At 44.3% G+C, this 21,968-nt stretch overlaps 2 protein-coding genes across 3 annotated transcripts in view; one reads left to right on the top strand and one right to left on the bottom strand.

Moving 5' to 3' along the window:
• Positions 1 to 11,508, bottom strand: part of USP30 (ubiquitin specific peptidase 30) — a 36,546-nt gene extending 25,038 nt beyond the window's left edge. Inside the window, exons 1-4 of one of the 2 annotated variants that reach the window (XM_029619330.1) lie at positions 11,370 to 11,508; positions 4,258 to 4,349; positions 2,108 to 2,217; positions 851 to 1,033 (exon numbers count right to left, since the gene is read on the bottom strand). In XM_029619330.1, the coding sequence (XP_029475190.1) occupies positions 851 to 1,033; positions 2,108 to 2,217; positions 4,258 to 4,283 (319 nt within the window). In that variant the 5' untranslated portion in view covers positions 4,284 to 4,349; positions 11,370 to 11,508. Of the gene's footprint in view, positions 1 to 850; positions 1,034 to 2,107; positions 2,218 to 4,257; positions 4,350 to 10,994; positions 11,015 to 11,369 lie in introns of those variants that run through there. The other variant, XM_029619331.1, reaches the window with a different exon arrangement.
• LOC115100659 (uracil-DNA glycosylase-like) lies at positions 11,221 to 21,968 on the top strand. The gene is made up of 2 exons (XM_029619339.1): positions 11,221 to 11,708; positions 21,366 to 21,968. The coding sequence occupies exons 1-2, from the start codon at positions 11,400 to 11,402 to the stop codon at positions 21,402 to 21,404; spliced, it is 348 nt and encodes a 115-aa protein (XP_029475199.1). The 5' UTR covers positions 11,221 to 11,399; the 3' UTR covers positions 21,405 to 21,968.

Below are 21,968 nucleotides of genomic sequence, written 5' to 3'. Positions count from 1 at the left end.
CACAAGTTGTTTCCTCGGTTAAATGGCAATTTATGTACCTAACAATCAACCTCTGTCAATGTAGCTAAACATCAATGCACCGTTCCACAGCGCATGCAACTTTTAGTGAAATTTAGAAGAAATGCTCCCATGGACACAGTTAGGACAAGGGAGGAAAAGCATGCACAGATTGCATTTTTTTTTTAAACCAATGCACAGTATTCTCTGTGAAAAAAAGTGTCCCCGCAAAAAGCAGGCGCAAACTTCTATGGTACTATGTACCCGGGGGTGAGCTTCAAAAGTAAAAGCATGTTTGAACTTTCTTTTTGTAAACTGATGCAAAGTGCACGGATAAAAATGACTCGTGGATTTTGTCCCAGAATGGTCAGTTTGCAAGTTACCCCCTTAAAGCATAGCAAACATTGTAAAACAAATTATTCTACACTAATAAGGATTCCTCAGGTAAACGCTCTCTTTTTATTTCTTCTACCTTTTTCCATTTTACAATATATCATGTATGTCAAGCGTAAATCAGCAGGCTCCATAAGCACTAACTGCATCTGATTATTTTTGTATCTTGATGAATGCTTTCAGACAGACAATCAGTCGCTACTCCTGAGGACTGCTTTGGAGTGTATTTCATGAGAGTGGGGGAAAGGAGCAGGAGACCAGTAGTGAAATGGAGGGAGAATTAGGCTGTGCAGTTCTCAAAGCCTTCCAGGAAATTTACAAATGGCAATTGAATTGTTCTAAATCGAGGGAGCATAAAGGATCTAGCAGTCTATTTAGAACAGATCAGCTCTACACAATGCTAAATTCACCACCAAAGTTTACTGTTTATCTGTAAGCAATTTAATAGTAACAATTTTACCCTTCAGGATGTGAAGTAAACTGACGGAGAGGTACTGGTGCTGGGCATCCCCATTCTGGTCTGACTTGTATTGTGCTGTGAACTCCTCCAGCCACTTGATAAAAGATGGACAAGCAGACAAACCTTGCAGCAAAGAATTCATAAAACAGGTGTTCCCTAAATTTAGAAGGCCAGGCACCAGGCCTATGAAAATGAAATAAAAAAAATGTAATCTCTAATTAGGATGGTTTAGAAACAGGCAAAATTGTCACATCAAACTATATTTAAAAAGTGAGAGTGGCTGCATAAATGGCATTTGTATTAAATTCATAGACCAGATATAACCATTATATACACACACATATTCAATGATGACACAAATATTAACTCTCAATGTATAATTATAAACCTGGCACTGTAAAGTATAGAGCTGCCAAATCAATCAGGCAAATGTGCAGAAGAATTCAATGTCCACACATGATTTTAAGTAGAGCTGCACCACTCACTCAGTTTTTCTGGGGAAGCAATCATAAAACTATAGGATTTCTTTTGTGCAGCACAGGGGCTCTATGATTTCATGAATATTATCATTATAAAGGGTTTGAATACACTGCAATATCAAACTATAGATTTGGTTGCCAACTCACCCCTGTCAAACTGAACAGGCTTCATTGCATGCATGGAACGGCAATCCTACTTTTCTTCAGGCAAATCACATCACGGGGCAAAACCAAGACTGGGTCAGCATGTTTGGGTTGACCTGGGCGAGGTAGCAACCCTGACATCTGACTGTGATTTACATTCCCCCCACTAAGGATGCTTGATGTCTTCTAACATTTTGGCTACATTTGCTGGCCTATTTAATGGTTTCTCGTTCTTGCGTTTGTGGAAACACCTTATGTGAACTGGACCCAACAGACCATTTACTAAAGATTAGGGTAGTGATTGCTTTCACATGCAGAAGTTAAGCCTGTTGATCCATGGCATATTTAGTGCACGTGTTTATTTAATCCTCATCTCTGTTCCAACCCACTTCAAGCACAAATCTCATAGTGGTAGTGGTGGACAGACAAGCTCCTCCTTCACTGAATCCTTCAGCACCACTCTCCTATGCCCATCATGAGGTCTCCGTTGGGTCACCAAACACAATCATTCCCCTGCCCCAAACACTGCTGGTTCTGATAGCCAAGAGCCTCAAACATCAGTCTCCCGAGTCATTATGCTATGGCCCCATGTACATACTGATATTTAGAAAACTTTGCTAAAGATACTTCTCACCTTTTTTGCGTTTCTTTCTGTCAGTGATGGGACCCCACAGGACGTATATACCTGCTGCCAGAGCAACTGCAATTCCACCAATCACTCCCCAGTTCTTCATTATTTTATATCTGAAAAAAAGGAACATTTTTTTAACATTGGGAAAGGGGCCCCAATACTGTAACTATGGCACTTTGAGTATTTCCTAGGCCCATTTTTTTTTATAAAAGGAGAAGAAAGATGGTTAAAGAAATTGAGGGAAACAGGAAGCAGCTGAACATAATTTAATCAGAAACGAAAATGTCAAATTCATTTTTAACCAGAAACAATATCTCAGACTGTTCTTTAGCTTTTCCTTCTGCGGCCTCTCAGGTGTAGAGGGCTAACAGCAGCAGTACAACTGCATCAGGTTTCCAAGAAGACAGAGTAGCCATGGCTATAACCCATACACCACCGAGTTTGGGATAGCTGCTTCCCCCTCCCCCGACAGCTGCCTCATTTGTTTTTGGTGGTGGTTTGGATTATTAAAAAGCTTGGTGATAAGTCATGGGGGGGGGGGTGGAGGGGATCTGGGTATGAGAACACAAGGAAGATGATGACAAGGCTTGGAAGAGCCTGCCAACAAAGACGGTGCAGGCCAGCACTGTAACAGGATGGAAACGTGCTTGGCACAGGCATGGAGGGCAGTGGTAAGAACAGGGCAAACAGCTCAGTTAAAAGAGCTGGGGGGGGACGACGACACTAGCTGGTGTCAGATTAAGTACGGACATTCATATCCTCATCTACACAAAGTGACAGAGAACCAGAGGGGAACACTACTGGATGCCCCTTGTGGACCGTGTACATTTCTAGTGTTTCTCAGTGCTCGGGCCAAGCTGTGCCTCACTGGGTGCAGGTAGAGCTCTGCTATATTTTGTTAGCAGCCACAGAACGTCCACCTCTGTGGCCATGAGGAGAGTTTCCATTTGAACAAGTTGATTACACTATATTACAAAACAGACAAACACCAAAGTCAACAAGCATCCATCGATACTCGCTGCTACTGCGGCACTGAAAATAAATACACAAAGGGCCTGATGTCCTAAGGCTTTTCTACCATTCTAGCAGGCCGATACAGTACAGTGCGCTCCGGTGGAGCGCACTGTTATCCCGCGTTTGGACACGCTAGCTTTACCTCTTATTCAGTAAGGGGTAATAGCGTGTCCAAACCCCCCGAAACTAATAGCGCCCGCAACATGCAAATGCATGTTGATGGCCCTATTAGTTATACCCGCACAATTCAGTAAGTAAAATTGCAACCAAGCCGCACATTTTACTTTCAGAAATTAGCACCTACCCAATTTCTGCAGGCACCGGGAACATGCACATAAAAGCAGTAAGGTCCCAAAAGTTAAAAATAATTTTTAAATTAAAAAATTGTTTAAAAAAAAAAAATCGGCCCGCAGGTTGAAAACTGGACGCTCAATTTTGCCGGCGTCCGGTTTCCGAACCTGTGGCTGTCAGCAGGTTTGAGAACCGACGCCGGCAAAATTGAGCGTCAGCTGTCAAACTCGCTGACAGCCGCCGCTCCTGTCAAAAGAGAGGCACTAGGGAGGCGCTACTGTCCCCAGCGCCTCTTTTAACCACGGGCCCTAATTTGAATATTTTTTTTTAGTGAATCGCACACACAGGAGAGTGGCCTGTGCGCGCGCCGGGAGAGCGGGCACTTGCCCGCTCTCTCGCGAATTTTACTGTATCGGCCTGTCTATAAGAACAAAACAAAACAAAAAAGCTTAGTAAATCATGCCCAAATAAATCAAACTCATTTAAAAAAAAAAAAATAAGACTGGGGTCCATTTTTAATAATTATACTGCTCTGGGCAGTGGGCATCACGGCCTCATCATATAATCAGGTGACACTCTCTTCAGCTAAGAACCTTTAGTGATATGTACAGTTCTTGTATAATAATTGTTGGTATATTGGGCACGTGGACAGGATCACGTAAGTATACATATCTGCTGTACAGTAAGTTATTTTTCTTCCCCCAGTTTTCCAGTAAGCCAGCAATTCCCAAACCTGCCCTACTGACCTCACAACCTTTCAAATTTTCAGAATATTCACAAAGAATATGCATGAGATATTTGCATATGTTGGCTCTCCAATTTGGGCACCCTGCCTGATGAACACTCACCTGTGATCTTGGGAAAACGCCCTCATACCCCATAAGCCTTAGCTTCTCGAATATAGGCAGTTCTGTAAAATGTAGAACTTTGTCACATGTATCTGTGGACGTAACAAAAAATATTAAATCAATAGTTTTAATAGAGCCGCTGTGTCTTTTTTTTTTTTTTTTTTATTGATGGTAGAAATCACTTGTACACAGGATTTTGAAATTTTACAACCATCACATTATCTGGGATTTTATGGGCTCCTTACTTACCTGATAATTTCCTTTTCCTTAGTGTAGACAAATGGACTCAGGACCAATGGGTATAGTGTACTTGTGCTAGCAGTTGGAGACGGATCAGATTTCAATCTGACGTCAGCACCTAGTACATATACCCCTGCAGGAAGTGCAGCAGATCAGTATTCTTCCTTGCAAAGCAGTATGGATATATGTGTGATTGATTAACTTAATGGGTTTAACTCTGATAATTTAGGTGCAACATTAAAATTTGATTCATTTTGATTAATTGAACTGGTTGATTGGCTATAGCTGGAGACCGCCAGTATCTTCAACCGGAAAGCGTCGACACCCGGCAGGGTGGATGCTCTATGTAAAGGAAAAACATGGCTTACCTTGATTTGATGAACAACCATGTATAACGGCAGCCGAGGGTGGGCTGCTGAGTCCATCTGTCTACACTAAGGAAAAGGAAATTATCAGGTAAGTAATTTCTCCATTTCCTAGCGTGTAGCAGATGGACTCAGGACCAATGGGGTGTATAAAAGCTACTCCCGAACTGGGTGGGAGGCTGCCCGAGGTCCGATTAGGATAGCTCTTGCAAATGCTGTGTCCTCCCGTGCCTGAACATCCAGACGGTAGAATCTGGAGAAGGTATGGATGGAGGACCAAGTTGCCGCTCTGCAGATCTCGGCAGGCGACAGTAATCTAGTTTCTGCCCAGGAGACCGCCTGAGCTCTGGTAGAGTGGGCCTTGACCTGTAGAGGTGGTAGTTTTCCCGCTTCTACATAGGCCGCCTTGATGACTTCTTTGATCCAGCGGGCAATGGTTGCCCGTGAGGCCGCTTCCCCTTGCTTCTTCCCACTGTGAAGGACGAACAGATAGTCCGTCTTTCGTACTGGTTCCGACATTTCCAGGTATCTGGATAGTAATCTGCTGATGTCGAGATGGCGCAGGGATCAACCTTCTTCCGACTTCTTCAAACCTTCCATGGTTGGTAATGATATGGTTTGGTTGAGGTGGAAGTGAGAGACTACTTTGGGTAGGAATGATGGAACAGTGCGTAGATGGATGATCCCTGGGGTGATTCTGAGGAATGGATCACGGCAGGACAGCGCTTGTAGCTCTGAGATGCGGCGGGCCGAGCATATGGCCAGCAAGAACACCATCTTGAGGGTTAGTAGACGGAGAGATAGGCCTCGGAGGGGTCTGAAGGCTGATCCCGCTAGGAATTCCAAAACTAGGTTGAGGTTCCACAGGGGCACTGGCCACTTCAGAGGGGGGCCACTTCACGAGGAAGTGTGAAACATCTGGGTGCGTGGCAATGCTGTTGCCCTCGCTCCTGGGACCGTAGCATGACAGGGCTGACACCTGAACCTTGATTGAGTTGAGGGACAGTCCCTTCTGAAGTCCATTCTGTAAGAACTCCAAAATTATGGGAACTTTAGCGGAATGTGGTTTGGTGCTGTGATCTTCGCACCAGGCTTCAAATACTCTCCAGATCCTTACGTACGTTAGAGATGTTGAGAACTTGCGCGCTCGGAGGAGGGTATCTATTACTGACCCCGAGTATCCCCTCTTCCTCAGTCGGGCCCTCTCAATGGCCAGACCGTAAGAGAATTGAGCTGGATCCTCGTGGAGAATGGGGCCTTGTTGTAGTAGGTCCCTGTGTGGAGGCAGGGGTAGAGGATCCCCTGCCAGAAGTCTTCTCATGTCTGCCGTCTTCTTAGCCAGTCCGGGGCCACCAGAAGGACTAGACCTCTGGGTCGCGGAATCTTGTGAATGATTGCGCCCAGTAGGGGCCATGGGGGGGAAGGCGTATAGCAGGGTCCTCGGTGGCCAGATCTGTACCAGGGCGTCGATCCCTTGTGACTGTGGGTCTCGCCTGCGATTGAAGTATCTGGGTATTTGAGTGTTGGATCTATTCGCCAGTAGGTCCATTTCCGGAGTCCCCCACCGATCCACTATCATCTTGAAGGCTGTGGAGGACAGCTTCCATTCTCCCGGGTTTAGGCTTTCTCTGCTGAGGAAGTCTGCTGTGGTGTTGTCTTTCCCGGCGATGTGGACGGCGGAGATGTCCTGGAGATTTGCTTCCGCCCAGGACATCAGGGGGCTATTTCTAAGGATACCTGCTGGCTTGTGGTTCCGCCCTGTCGGTTGATGTATGCCACCGTGGTGGCGTTGTCTGACATCACTCTGACCGCTTTGTTTCGAAGTTTGTGGGCAAATCGCAGGCAGGCTAGCCTGACTGCCCGTACCTCTAGTCGGTTGATGTTCCACCCCGACTCTTCTTTGTTCCACCGCCCTTGGGCGGTTAGCTCTTCGCAATGTGCTCCCCATCCGCTTAGGCTGGCATCTGTGGTGAGCAGGGTCCAGGTTGGGGAGGATATTCTTGATCCCCGGCTCATGTGGTTGGACTGTAGCCACCACCATAGCTGGGTCCGCACTCTGGTCAGTAGAGGTAGATGTACGGTGTAGTTCTGTGATCGTGGACTCCACCGAGATAGGAGAGAGCATTGCAAAGGTCTCATGTGAGCTCGCGCCCATGGTACCACTTCCAATGTGGATGCCATTAGACCAAGGACTTGTAGATAATCCCAAGCTATGGGCCAGGTGGCGCTCAGCAGGGTCTGGAGTCGGTTCCGAAGTTTTGATCTCCTCGTGGGGGTCAGGCTGACCTTGTCCTCCTTGGTGTCGAATTGGACTCCTAGGTATTCCAGTGACTGCGATGGCTGTAGGGAGCTCTTGTTCGTGTTGACTACCCATCCTAGGCTTTCCAGTAGAGTTATGACTCTGTTGGTTGCTCGGTGGCTCTCCTCCGGTGACTTTGCCCTGAACAGCCAATCGTCCAGGTAGGGATGGACAAGGATTCCTTCCTTCCTGAGTGTCGCCGCTACCACTACTGTTACCTTGGTAAAGGTCTGCGATGCGGTGGCTAACCCGAAGGGTAGTGCCCGGAATTGGAAGTGTTGGTTCAGGACCTTGAAGCGTAAGTAGCACTGGTGTTCCTGATGGATTGGGATGTGCAAGTAGGCCTCTGACAGGTCCAGGGATGTGAGGAACTCTCCTGGATGTATTGCACGTATGACTCACCGCAGGGTTTCCATGCAAAATCTTGGGACCATTAGGTGTTGGTTGACTGACTTGAGGTCCAGGATGGGCCTGAAGGTGCCCTCTTTCTTGGGTACAATGAAGTAAATGGAGTAATGTCCAGAATTTATCTCCCGTGAAGGCACTGGGGTTATGGCCTGTAGGGTGAGGAGTCTGGTCAGCGTAGTCTCCACTGCCGTCCTTTTGCGGGGACGGCAGTGGAGGCTACGCGGGGGTCGTGGCAGGGAGATTCCACGAACTTGTCCGGAGGGGTTCGAAGGAAGTCTAGGTAGTACCCTTCTCAGATGATGACTAGGACCCGAAGTTGTCCGAAGTTATCTCGACCCATCTGCAGTAGAAAAGGGTTAGTCTGCCCCCTATGGCTTCTTCCCTTGGATGGGTCGGCTGATTCTCATTGTGCGGTGCGGCTGGGACCTGAACCCGAGCCGGTTCCCCTCTTGCTGTGCCTGTTCCGAAAGGACTGGTTTCTGGCCGGAGGACGAGGTGCTTGATAGGTATTCCTGTAAGGGTTGAAGCGCTGTGAGCTTCTGCCTCCGGATGGCCTGGGAAAAGGGCGCTGGTTTCTCTTTGACTTGTCTTCTGGCAGACGAGGTAGTGGAGAGTCGCCCCATTTGTTAGCCAATTTCTCCAGTTCGCTGCCGAACAGGAGGGAACCTTTAAAGGGCATTCTTGTAAGGCGTGTCTTGGAGGAGGCGTCGGCCGACCAATTTCGCAGCCAGAGTTGTCTCCTGGCTGCCACTGAGGATGACACTCCCCTGGCTGCTGTGCGTACCAGATCGGAGGCAGCATCCGTGAGGAAGGAGAGAGCTGATTCCATGTCTTCTCCCGGGGTGTTGTTCCTGGCTTGAGATAAACAGGAACGTGTCACCACGGTGCAGCAGGTCGCAATTTGAAGGGACATAGCTGCCACCTCAAAGGCTTGTTTCAGTATGGCTTCCAGGCGCCGATCATGTGCGTCCTTGAGGGCCGCCCCTCCCTCCACTGGTATGGTGGTGCGCTTAGCGACTGCGCAAACTATGGCATCCACTTTGGGGCACACTAACAGCTCCTTGGTCGCTGGGTCCAGGGGGTACATGGTGGATAAGGCTCGACCCCCTTTGAATGAGGACTCTGGCGCATTCCACTCCAGGTCGATTAGCTGTTGCGCCGCCTGTAGGAGGGGAAAGTGGTGGGCCGTCTGTCGGAGGCCCTCTAGCAGGGGATTCATTCTAGGTTCCCCCGGGGTGCCTTGGCCCGGGATAGCGAGCTCCGAGAGGCACTGAGATACCAGGTCCGGAAGGTCCTCCTTTGCGAAAAAGCGTCTCATGGTTCGATGCGGCTCTGTCCCCGAGGGAAGTTCTCCCTCCTCGAGGGGCTCGACTTCTTCCTCGGAGTAATCCGTTTCCCCGTATTTGGGGCTTCTGGGAGGTGGGAGCCTGTGCCTAGGCCTCGAGGGTCCTGGGGCATGAGGGTCTTCCGGTGGTTATGGGTCTGCTCGGTACTCAGACTGCATCCTGATAAAGGCGTGGATCCCTTTGAATAATTCCACCCAGGAGAGCGAGGCCGGTTCTAAGTTGAGGGGTGCCAGATCTCTGGGGGTCCCCGTCTGAGGGATGGTCTCACTGAGGCCTGCTAGGTCCGGGGTGCTTCCTGAGGAGCTAGCACTTAATCGTGGGTGAGACTGGCCGTGGGCTGGAGCTCCTAGGGCCTCTTCACATTGGGCACATAGGGCGTCTGCTTCCTCGCTCTGTGCGGCTCAGAGGTTGCATGCAGAGCAGAGGCCTAGAGCCATTATGCCTGACTCTGGAGGTGCCGCTTCTGTGGACGCGTGGGTTCTTGTGTGATCCATTGCGCCGATGCACTCCCAGCCGTAGATGTGCGCTTAGTAGAGTGCGCGAGGCTTAAGCGCGGAGAATTACTAATGTGCGCCTAAGGATGTGCGCCTATTAATGTGCGCAATATCGGCGCCTATAATACGCGCCCAACCTTGGCCGCCTATGATACGCGCCCAATCCTTGGGCGCCTAGCTTAATGGGCGCCCAACTATTTTCGGGCGCCTAATATAAGCGCCCGTTACTTGAGCGCTTAGCTTTATTTGAGCGCTCGAGCGGGCGGAGGGCGGCGAACAAAGACAAGATGGCGACGGCGAGCAGGCAAGCAAGATGGCGACCTCCTTGGAAGGTCTCCACGTGGGCAGACCCTGCTAATCCTCAATCCTCAGAGACCAGTAAGTAAAGGATGTACGCCTTACCTTGTCTTCGGCGCTTCCTGGTTGCGACCCAGGCGGTCTCCGGCTGCGGGGGGAGAGAGTGATTACCTTCACCGCCGCGCTCGAGGATGTGCGCCCGCCGCCTCTAAGCCGCGCCCGAACTCGTCTCGCTCGGGGGCTAAGTCCTCGCCGCGAACGGCTCCAGACTGAGGCTGCCTCTAAGCCGCGCCCGAGCCCTTCTCACTCGGGGGCTAGGTCCCTGCTACGAATCAGCCACCGGACCGAGGCTCTTACCTCCGAGGGACACAGAAATCACCTCGGGAAACTCGACTGGGGGAGGGACCCGAGGGTATCACCGCAGGAGTGCGGGGCTTGTCTTCAGGTAGGATATTTCTTTAATTTGTTTGGTAGAACGCTCAGCGAGCGTGAGATAGCTCCTAACTGCTTTGGAGACGGAAAATACTGATCTGCTGCACTTCCTGCAGGGGTATATGTACTAGGTGCTGACGTCAGATTGAAATCTGATCCGTCTCCAACTGCTAGCACGAGTACGCTATACCCATTGGTCCTGAGTCCATCTGCTACACGCTAGGAAATAATTATTTATTATTAACGGTTAGATTTGTTCACTTAAGAAATCAATCATTTGCTCAATGTATTGTTCCTCCCCTTCCCACCGCAGCGCTCAAATCTCCAGGGAGCAGGAGGCAACTACGCATGTCCACGACTTGGCCCCAAATTTGCAGGGCACTCGAGTAGCGTGAGAATTTTTCAGGGATTTCTCTCAATGCTACGAAATTTTGAAAGGGAATCACTACAGTAAATATTAAAAGAGGGGCAGTTAAAATGATGGCTCGAATAGTTTTCGGACCTATTTTTCAATCCCATTTCTAAGAAAAGAACTTTTATCTTAACCTTAGGCCGACAGACAAGCCCTGTGCAGCAGCTGCAGAGGTAAGAGGGGCTTAGCGTTATCCTCTATGTTAATGGAGGGAAAAGTAGTCTCAAAGTTCACAGGCAGGCTATTTATGTAAAATTTCGGGACGTTTTTGCATTTTATGGGCGAGTAGTTAATGTGTCAGAAACAAGCAGTTATCCTTGTAGGAATACTCATTCTGACAAATTGTATTCGCATCGTTTCATGTACATCTAGATATTAAAGAAACATAACGCTATGCAACTACAATGTTATGTGAAAAGAATTATAGAGGTAGAACGTTCCTACACGCCGGGGTTTTGGGCTGCCAGCCCAACGCGTGGTCGCTCGCAGGCGGGGCTCAGTAGCACACTGTCCAATCTCAGATGAGAATCCAGCCAGGGGCGGGGAGAATCCACCTCTTTTACCGCGAAATGTGAGCGTGCGCGTACGTAATAAGCCTAGAGACGAACTGTAGAGGAGGCCCAGTAAGGCAGAGAACTACAACAACATTTCTATAGAGACTTGTGAGGGGGTTGTGAAGCACTTACAAAATCATTTCCGATACATCATTTTAAAACAAAGCTGTTTTTGGATCCTATAAAAACTAGAATATAATAATTTAAGCAAAAATCTATTTTTTAAACCCTGCGTTCTATTTGATCAAGTTTCTAAAACAATTACCTCTTTTTCGCGTTCTGCTGGTGTTGGGAGATGCTGCTGGTTGCCTGCAAATCGTGTGCAAGGCCCAGCAGCTGCTGTGCTTCAGGCAGGAAGGCTGTTGTTACTTTTCTAAATCGTCGCTTCTGTGCTGCTGATCCGCAGAAAAACCCGGTGAAAAGACTCAGATCGGCTGATAGGGATGAAGGAAATGTAGCATCCCCGCCGCAGATCGCTTCTCCTCCCCTGAGCTCCGAGCAGCTGCAGCGCATCCAGAAGAACAAACAGGCGGCTTTACAGAAACTCGCAGTGCGCCCCAGGGCTTTGGGGATCGCTGAGTATATCAAACCTTATTTTCGGAAGGTAAGAGAAGGTGCTTTGATCTAGCGTGAAAACAGAGATTCTACTGATAAGTAAGCTTCTGATTTCTCTTACATTACAAAGGCCGGCCCAGGCAGCAGAAAGCTTTTCCCCATGAAGAAGCGCTGGGGATGCTGGGCAGGAGCGGGGGGCGTGTCACAGGGTGTTGGGTGTGGAAATTTAAGGTCCCATGCAGCGTAAGCCGGAAGGGCTACTTCCAAGTGTAGAACTCATGCAATTGTGTAAAGATGCATTTTAAATTTAAAAAAAAAAAAAAGTTTTAATCGACTTGTCCAAGATCATCCCATCACCCTCCATTGCCTCAGCTTCAAGCTTAGAGGGTTATTTACTAAAGGTTTTCTGCTGTTTTGTGTCTATGGAAAAATGCTTAGTAAATAAGGCTTAGATTGTAAGTCCTTGGAGACAAGAAATATCTACAGTACCTAAATATATTCTCTTTAAAGTGGCTGACCAGTCACCAAACATCTACCTTTAAATTCAAATAATGTTTTCTATGGATTTGGGAAAAGCTAAAGGTTTTAGCACAAATCACTAATCTATGCTTTGGTTGAACCGGCTAACAGTTCCTGAGGGCTTATCTCAAAATTTTATTTTATTTATTTATTTAAACGTTTTTATATACCGTCATTAAGTTATTCACCATCATAACGGTTTACAATAGGGCACCTATATCAAAGGAAAATATATCTCATAATTTACATGGGTGGTGCCATTAGAATTCGGTAACAAATATGAGTTTATATCAAAAGACATTACTGTGGATGAGTGAGTAGAGTTTCATTCTGAAGGTTGACTATAGTTAAAATAGGTTGAACTAATTCCATTAGGGGCTGGAAAATAGTCGTTGGGTGCTTTGTGCCGCTTATCTTTAACTTCATTTAATTAATTTCCTGCTTCGTTCTCCTTCTTGAAGGCTTGTTTGAAAAGCCAGGTTTTGAGTTGCGTTTTGAAAAATTTATGATTGCTCTGTAGTCTGAGGTCAAGGGGCATGGAGTTCCATATTGTGGGTCCGGCTAGAGATAATGCGCGATCCCTCACATGGGTGAGTCTTGCTGTTTTTACGGATGGAATGGGTAGAAGTGCTCTGTTTGCTGATCTTAGATTTCTGTGTGGGACGTGTACTTTAAGTGTTGTGTTCAGCCATTCTGCTTTTTCGTCGTGGATGTGTTTGTGTATTAAGCACAGTGCTTTGAATTGTATTCTTTGTTCTATAGGTAGCCAATGTAGAGCGGCAAGTGTATCGGATATGTGATCTCTTTTGCTTTTTCCAGTGAGAATTCTAGCTGCAGCATTTTGTAAAATCTGTAGTGGTCTTATTGTGGTGTTGGGTAGGCCTAGTAGCAGAGCATTGCAGTAGTCTGTGCTTGCAAATATCAGAGATTGAAGAACAGTGCGAAAGTTTGGTAGGGATAGTAATGGCTTAAGTTTTCTGAGTATCATGAGTTTAGCATATCCTTCTTTTACCTTTAGAGATATGTGTTGTTTGAGGTTTAGTTCATTGTCAATAATTACTCCGAGATTGCACACTTTTTTAGTTAAGACAATTTGTTTGCTATTATTGATCAATATTGGAGTTTGTGTGATATTCAGGCTTTTCCTTTCTAAGTGTATAAATTCGGTTTTGTCAATGTTGATTATCAGCTCCATTTGGTTTAGTAGTTGTTTTATTATGTCCAGATACATCATGGCCAAGGCTAATGTTTTTATGCCATAAGATGCATTTTCCAGTGGTTCCTGGAGGGGGGAGTTTACTTTCAAGGCCCTTCAAATTGCTTAGTATGTCAGCTTAGTGTGTGGCATACAGCAGTGATGCCACAAAGCCAATATTCAATAAAACACTTGAGAGCTTTCATGGTTTCCAACATTGTCTTTTATTGATAAGTTGCAAAGTGATGGGTTAGTAATTACAGCTGATGTATTTTCTTTAAGATGGTACAAGTGCTTCTTAAACTTGTGACTTCTTACAATCTTGATGATATGACAGTTGATTTAATTCTTTATTAATCTGTTTATAGAGTTGCTTACTGGAAAAACTAGTTTTCCTAGAGGAAAAAAATATTAGACATTTGGATGCCCTATATATTCCCTTTGCTATTGCAAGCCTACAGTATGCCTTTGAGGTCTTTAATTATTTTCTTAAGTGCAAGTATGTGTTCTCTAATTACGTATTAAGGGGTGGGGACTATTCAGTGGGGGATGGAATGCTTTTGATTTGCATTATTCTCCTGTTTGGCATGCATCAGAGCCAGTGCTGCCAAGCTTCATTAACCTGTTGTATTTCTTTGCATAACAACAATAAACAAATCTGACTTAAACAGATGTTTATCTTTCCTCCAGTTGGCAAGTTATATGCACCCCTCCCAGTGTAGTGAGGGATCAGAGGTGGAATTTACATCATAAAGTCACTTTATCCCCTACCTCCTCCTCTTCATAGTACCAGGGTGATACTCTTGTGGCTCTTTGGGTCTCGAATGGGGCCCCACTCCTTTCTTCCCTCCCCTTGTCCTTCTCCTTGGGATTGCTGAACATCACCCTCTTCTTGGATCTGGATGACCACAGATTTCTCTTACATGACGGGAACATCTCCCTTGTAGAGCAGAAATCAGACTAGATAACTGAGTCCCAGCTTACTGAGCACTCCAAACTTAAATCAATTGAGAAATATATAAAGTGGATTGGGAAGGTGGAAAGAAACTTCCATGGAGACAGAAGTTAGTTATAAAAAAAATGAGAGAACAGCAAAAGGGGAATCCACAAAGTAAAGTGATGCACTGGGTTTAAGTGTTAGAGGGACAATCCATTGCTAACTTCACATGGGGGAGCTGCAAATGCACAAGGTTGTCACCCCCCCACCATTTGGTATATTCTTTGGCCTGAACTCTCTAGCAGGGGACTAAAGGGACACGTACATAACTAAGAACATTTAAAGGGAATTTTTTTTTTTTTTTTTAATTCAGCAGTTGCTAGTAGTTGTTGCAGAACAAAAGAAAAGGTGGCACTGTTTACCCACCGCCCCATCAAGTCTTCCCCTGGACACAAATATGTTCTATTAGAGATGCAGGTACTGCTTTGGCCACCCCTGGCAGTTCATAGGCAGGCTGGAAGGATTTTTAGGTGCTGCTTGCTTTATTTATTCTTTTGGAAGACTCTAATGAAAAGACTAAGCCAACATGTAAGTCATGGATGGTCCTGGTACAAGCACTGAAGTGATTGGTACTGGTTTGGTTTTGTGTGATAGATGCCTTTTTTGCAGTGTTTGTGTTCTGCTGGTGAGCAGGGAGGGGCAGGATGTATTCTACAGTACTTGAGGTGCATCTGATTTACTAAAGACTTTTCCCCCTTTTGTGTCTACCGGAGAAATGCTTGGGCTATAGGCCTCTGTGTGAGATGGGCGTATTGTAATGTAGTATTGACTTACAAAAAAAACATGAGATGCCAGGCCGGGTTAGACCAAGGTCCATCAAACCCATCTTATCTACCATAGTGTCCAGTCACAAGTACCCGGCAAATCTCCAAAAGTTAATCTATCTTGTTGCTTACTCCCAGGAATAAGGAATAGCTTTCCTATCTTCCTGGCTAATACTTGTTTATGACCTTTTTCTCAAAGAACTTGGCCAAATCTCTTTTAAACCCCGCTATGCTATTCACCTTGACTATCAATAGATTCCACAGCTTGATTGTGTGCTGAGTGAAAAAGCACTTTCTATGATTTGTTTTAGATCTGCTGGCTGTTAGTTTCATGGAGCGACCCCTTGTTTTAGTGTTATTTGAAAGGGCATATTTATTTGCCCTATCTACCTGTTCCAGCCCACTCGTGATTTTATCCATTTTTCTCATATCCTGTCTTAGTCATTTTCTTTTCCAAGGTGAAGAGCCCTGCCCTGTGTAAGCCTTTTTTTTCATGGGAGGCACATGTATGTATGTATGTATGTATGTATGTATTAGGCCTCTTACTTGGTCTCTGATCTCCTGGTGCCACAATCTGCATGTGGCTTATTCTGCCTGACTCTTAGGCCAGTAGATTTTGTGCACCGTTGGGCAATAGAAGAATCAGAATTACAATGACAGAATAATGGCTTCCCAAAGAGAAACTAGAAAGCCCATTTTTAAGGCCAGGAGCTTTGGTTGCTGTTAATGATTTGATCTGATTACACCTGCAAATAAATCTCTATCTAATAGATGTAGCTATATAATTAGATTGACCTGTGCCTCAGTTCTTTTTTTTTCTCAATGCCTATGCCAGTGTGTTGCTATAGTAAAGGTAGGGACCGGCCTTCTCAGTTTTTATTTATTTATTTTTAATTTTTTCAGGAGTTTTTATCAGGGTTTTTTCAGAAACAGGAGAAATCAGTGGAAAACAATGATTCTCTTTATTTATCTGGGTAAATTATCAGTTTATTTTGAGTCCCAAAGATAATGTTAATAGAGTAAATAATAAGCAATGAATGTGTTGCACACTATTAGAGCGAGCAGTAATTATGAATGATTATGATGGCCACTGTTCATAGGATTAGATCTTATAGTCCTTTTAAATAGACCATGAATATGTGCAAATATGAAACAGAATAGTAAATGCACAAATAAGAGCTAGAGTATACAGTAACTAGTGTAATTCCCTAAAATACTTATGATTTTGAACGAGAACATGTTTACTTTGCGGTGTCAAACTAAAGGTGATTGCTAACCCACAATATAGGATCATTAACCGTGAAGATGTATGCGGATCTTGCAAACCGTTGTGATCTACTTTTGGAAAACGATATATAAAATGCCGAAATAAATGAAGAGAAGCCTGGACAGTAAAACAGTATTAAGCAGATTCTCCCTGCCTAGCATGTCCTGTGATTCCCCACCTCCCCTACTGCAGCAGCATTCATCCTTACCCATGGTGGCTCCTGGCTCCTTCTGCTCTTGTGTGGGGCTAGGGAGCCCGCTGGCAAGTGATCCCGGTGGCTGGATGGGGGAGGGGCCACTTCCAATGCTGCATCAGTGACACTGGGAAGCAGGCATTTTGGCGGCTAGGGGAGGCTGGAAGTGAAATGCTGCATTGGCAGCTCTGGAAAGCGAGTACTTTTGCTGGTGGGAGGGTCGGGACGTGAATCGCAGCTTGTACCTTGTCCTGCACTGGTGCGAGGCCTTCAAAGTTTGCATCTGCAGCTCCGGAGCTGCTCTTTAATTGTCTTAAACTATGGGTTAAGCCAACTTTTTTTTTGTTTTTTTTACTTTTTGGAAAAATCTGGAAATTTATGAATGAAAACCAGTTTAAACTGAAAATGAAGGAGCCTAATTAAAGATCAACTGTCTCTTCAGAATTTACATTTAAAATTTATCATAAACCTCTAATCTGGAAGCGGGATGTAGATTCATTCAACCTGATACTGCTTCCATTCACACTGGAAGGATAGCAGAACATGAGGATGAGCCCCTCATTAATCCGGCAAAACTGATCTCATGCAGTTTTTTCTGAGACACTAATATTGGATTAAGAGTAAGTGAATATTGGATTAAGTATCAAATTAATCTGATCATTTTAAATTAGTTGACTAGAGAATTGGATTGAGGGCAGAAAGTGGATGCTTACTTGGATTTCAGCAAAGCTTTTGATCTCGTCCCCGCATAGGAGGCTGATGAATAAAGCAAGCAGCTTGGGAGTGGGTCCTAAAAAAGTGGATGGGATTAGAAATTGATTGACTCATAGAACAGAGGGGTTGGTAAATGGAAGTAAAAAGGGTCACTTAGGGAAGATAAGGCCATCACAGAAAGATTAAATTAATTCTTTGCTTTGAATTTTACAGATGACTATGTTGGAGATACCCTTTTCAGGGTGACAATTCTGATGAACTGAACCAAATCACAGCAAACCTGGAAGATGTAGTAGGCCAAATTGACAAACTGAAGAGTAGTAAATCACCTGGACCGGATGGCATACACCTCAAGGTTCTGAAAGAACTCAAAAATGAAATGTAAAAACTATTACAAGTAATTAGTAACCTATCATTAAAATAATCTGTTTTACTTGAAGACTGGAAGGTGGCCAATGTAACCCAGATATTTAAAAAGGGCTACAGAGGTGATCTGGGAAACTATAGACCAGGGAGCCTTACTTCAGTGCTGGGAAAAATCATGGAAACTGTTAAAGAATAAAATCATAGAATGTATAAATGGATATGATTTCATTGGACACAGCCAGCATGGATTTACCCAAGGGAAGTCTTGCCTCACAAATCTACATTTTTTGAAGGAGTTAATAGACGTGGATAAAGGTGAACCAGTAGATGTGGTGTATTTGGACTTTCAGAAGGCGTTTGGAAAAGTCCCGCATGAGAGGCTACTAAGAGAACTAAAAAGCTAAAACTAAAAAGATAGGATGTGATGTCCTTCTGTGGATTGCAAACTGGTTAAAAGATGGGAAATACAGTTGGATTAAATGGTCAACTTTCTCAGTGGAAAAGGGTAAACAGTGGAGTGCCTCAGGGATCTGTTCTTGAAACAGTGTTTAATATATTTATAAATGATCTAGAAAGGGGTACGATGAGTGAGGTGATCAAATTTGCAGATGACACAAAATTATTCAGAGTAGTTAAATCGCAAGAGGATTAAGATAAATTGCAGGAGGACCTTCCGAGACTGGAAGATTGGGCATCCAAATGACAGATGACATTTAATGTGGATAAGTGCAAAGTGATGCTTATAGAGAAAAATAACCCTTGCTGTAGTTACACAATGTTAGGTTCCATATTAGGAGTTATGACCCAGACAAAAGACCTAAGCATCATAGTGGATAATACATTGAAATTGTCTGGTCAGTGTACTGTGCTGGTCAAAAAAGCAATGTTAGGAATTATTAGGAAGGGAATGGTGTATAAAACAGAGAATGTCATAATGCCTCTGTATCGCTCCATGGTGAGACTGCACCTTGAATACTGTGTACAATTCTGGTCACCGCAACTAAAAGAAAAAAATACAGTCACACTGGAGAAGGTACAGAGAAGGGCAATCAAAATGATAAAGGGCATGGAACAGCTTCCCTATGAGGAAAAGCTAAAGAGGTTAGGGCTGTTCAGGTTGGAAAAGAGATGTCTGAGGGGGGATATGATAGAAGTCTATAAAATCATGAAAGGACTTGAAAAGGTAAATGTGAAGCAGTTATTTACTCTTTCGGATAATACAAAGACTAGGGTGCACTCCATGAAGTTAGCAAGTAGCACATTTAAAACAAATCAGAAAACATTCTTTCACTGAGTGCACAGTTAAGGTCTGGAATTCATTGCCAGAGGATATGGTTAAGGCACTCAGTGTAGTTCTGTTTAAAAAAAAAAGTTTGGCTAAATTTCTGGGGTAGAAGTCCATAAACTGTTAACCATGTTGACTTACTGGTAGATTTTAAAACCACTGTGCATGTCGAAGCCAGGAGATATATGTGTAACTCGGTGCACCGTGCCCTGCATGGACTGATGTGCAAGGCTATAAGATTTGCCTAGGGCACCTAATACTCTTGCACTGGCCATGGATTCCAAGTCAGGAGTTGGGGGGGAGGTGTCAGTTAAAGTTTGTATCGCTGGAGGGAGCTGGTTCTTTTTTTTTTTTTTAATTTTTTTTGGCTCAGCCCGGGTCAGAGCTGAATTGGGGGGCAGCACAGTCATTGATCACCCAGAGCAGCAAAAGCTTGCACCAGCCCTGGGTGAAATCTCTGCCATGAAAAATGTTGAATGGGTTTGCAGATTGAGCTGTGGCTTTCAAAAGATATGGTAGCAAAGATAAATAAAAATAAACAAACATTGGTTTCTGGAGTGCCTGTTGTTAAAGGTTGACAGCAGGTGGGAAACAAATCGTCAACAAATGGAATAAACTAACTTTACACCTTTCTCTTTGCTATTTTGCAATATTTCAAAGATTGATGTTAATCGTTGCAAGCTGTAAAATGTGAAACTCAGATCTTAGACCTCCCCCCCAATAAAAAATGCTGTAATGTTGAAGAGGCCATTTCTCCTTTCTTCTGGGCACTGGGAACCTTTTAACTCTGTCTCATGTACTTTATAAATAATAAATATTTGCTTTCTAAGAACATCTTGACTTGCTTGTTGCATTTATATTTCATGGGTCACCATTTAAGAATGATGAAATTGGCACTCTAATATTTAATGTGTGAATTTTAGAAGCACTGTAAATGAAGGCATTAGGACACCAGAGTCTGGTATTTGAGGCTGTCATATTTTCAGTAATGTCTCAGAAAGATGTTGGAGGCGGCAGAATAAAAAGCTTCTCTCAGCCGATGTTCTTCTATTTCATTCCCAGCACCCAATTGTTTTTAGCTCTCTCTTTTTTACCTTTACAGTGTTCTCCACTACCATTTCAACCCTTATAGCAAGTGGAATAATAGATGAATAGATCAGCATTAAATCATTTGCTAAAAATAAAGAGGGTTTCATTCCAGGAATGTATAAAAATACATAACTGCACTTGGCTGTTTGGAACAACAACAGAAACAAATAGAAAAATATAAACAGGACCGAAAGTCTGCTAGGAATTTTTCCAAAGAGAAACCCATTCTAGGGCAACATTTTCCACTGATAAGACTTTATAGTGCTGGCAAATCAGTGCAGCAAAATTCTCAGGGGGTCGTTTTCAAAAGGATTTATGGTATTGTGGCAATTTCCAAAAACCCATTAACATGCTTAAAGTGCACCGATGAACGTAAGACCTACCGTATTAACAGTTCAATAGTATATATCTGAGCAATTTTCAAAAGCTCACTTCCATGTGTAAAGTGTATGTTTGTGCGGAACGCCCAGTTTTAAGTATGTAAATCCTTTTGAAAATTGCTCCCGTGTAAATAAGTGTCCCCATGCCCGGAGATAACATGGCATTTTCATTTTTCTAGGTCTAATGTTCTGATTACTTTTTTTTTTATAGTACTAATAGATATGATGAGTTTAATAGTAAACAATCAAATGTAGAACCTGGTAATAGCAGGAAAGCATATGCATAAAAAAAAAAGAGCAAAATTCTCCCTTTTTCCCCCTGCGTGCGCTCCCCCATCCCAGAGCAGTAGCGACACCACCATATCGTGCGTGCATCAGGCGAGATCAGAGCATGTGCTTCAGCTATTATCAGTGCTCAACTTACACTGTAATCTTTTCATTTCAAAGCACTAAGCGTCCATTTTCATAGCCCGCACTTCTCCTGGGCACCCGCTGCCAAGGTTGCACTAGGGCCGCACAATTTATCCCTAGCGCATCCTTTTTAGCACAGCAGCTCATTTGTTTATTGTGCCAGACCCACCCCTGTTCCCCGCCCGACAGTCTAACCCTGCTTAGAGTGAGTGTCAGTAATAATATTGCTGTATTTCTCAGAAGTCAGCAATCTTGCCCCCTTTCCCAGCATTTGTCCCCTGCTTGCCCCTTTATATTGTGGAAAGCAGAAAGATCAAATAAATCATTGCACTGAAATGTGCTTACAAATTATCTAAGCTGTTTTGCCATTGGTTCAGGTTTGAACAAATAAGATTGATTATAAACTAAGGCCCCTGGCAAAGCAGGGGTGCAAAGAATCTGTAAATTCTGCAGTTTTATCACTTTTTTTTATCCACTTTTCCTGCACCTTACTTTGTCTTTTTTTTTTTTTGTTTGTGTGTTGTAGCAGCCTAGTAGGAGTCCTGGATCCTTCTGTAGTGCCTGAAGTTGAGTAAACAAGTGGGGACGACTGAACTCTCCGCAATAGTGAGACGGCAAGTTAGAACAGCTTTAGCCACAAAGCAAAGACATTTTGCAATAAAGGGGCTTCAGTAGAGCGCTGCTTTTTTCTGACAATTCTCCGCACTTTCCAAGGACGTAGCCGTAAGACATCCAGGGGTACAGAGACCCACGTCTCTCCATATGGCTTTACATTACCAATAGGTTCACTCAGCATTGATTAGTTATACTGCTGGGCCCCTGTAAGAAACGCCTCATGGGATATACGACTTCAGATGGCATCATGAGTGAGCAATGTTTCTCAACAGTTCTCATGTATTCATTTAACTGATGTATAAATTATTGTATATTCCTTTTATATTCTTTCAAAATTATCACTGTGGAAAAAATAAAGTCAGCATTAGGATAAGAGGAAACCCTGTACATTCCTACAAGCAACATTGTAAGGTAAATTTAAAAACATTTGAAGTGAACAGAAATGCAAATCAAGCAATAATGTTTGTTTTGGAGCATCAATAAACAATTCATGGAATCTAAATAAAATACTTTT

The sequence above is a fragment of the Rhinatrema bivittatum genome, chromosome 11 (assembly GCF_901001135.1).
Source record: "Rhinatrema bivittatum chromosome 11, aRhiBiv1.1, whole genome shotgun sequence".
Lineage (NCBI taxonomy): Eukaryota > Metazoa > Chordata > Amphibia > Gymnophiona > Rhinatrematidae > Rhinatrema > Rhinatrema bivittatum.
The sequence above is the reverse complement of the archived record's forward strand: the minus strand, read 5'-3'. Positions and strand labels throughout refer to the sequence as shown.

Excerpts from the sequence above, each read along its gene's own strand:
- LOC115100659 (XM_029619339.1), top strand. The coding sequence starts at position 11,400 with ATGCTGCTGGTTGCCTGCAAATCGTGTGCAAGGCCCAGCAGCTGCTGT. Across the intron at positions 11,709-21,365 it reads TCAAACCTTATTTTCGGAAG|CAGCCTAGTAGGAGTCCTGG; the intron begins GTAAGAGAAGGT and ends TGTGTGTTGTAG.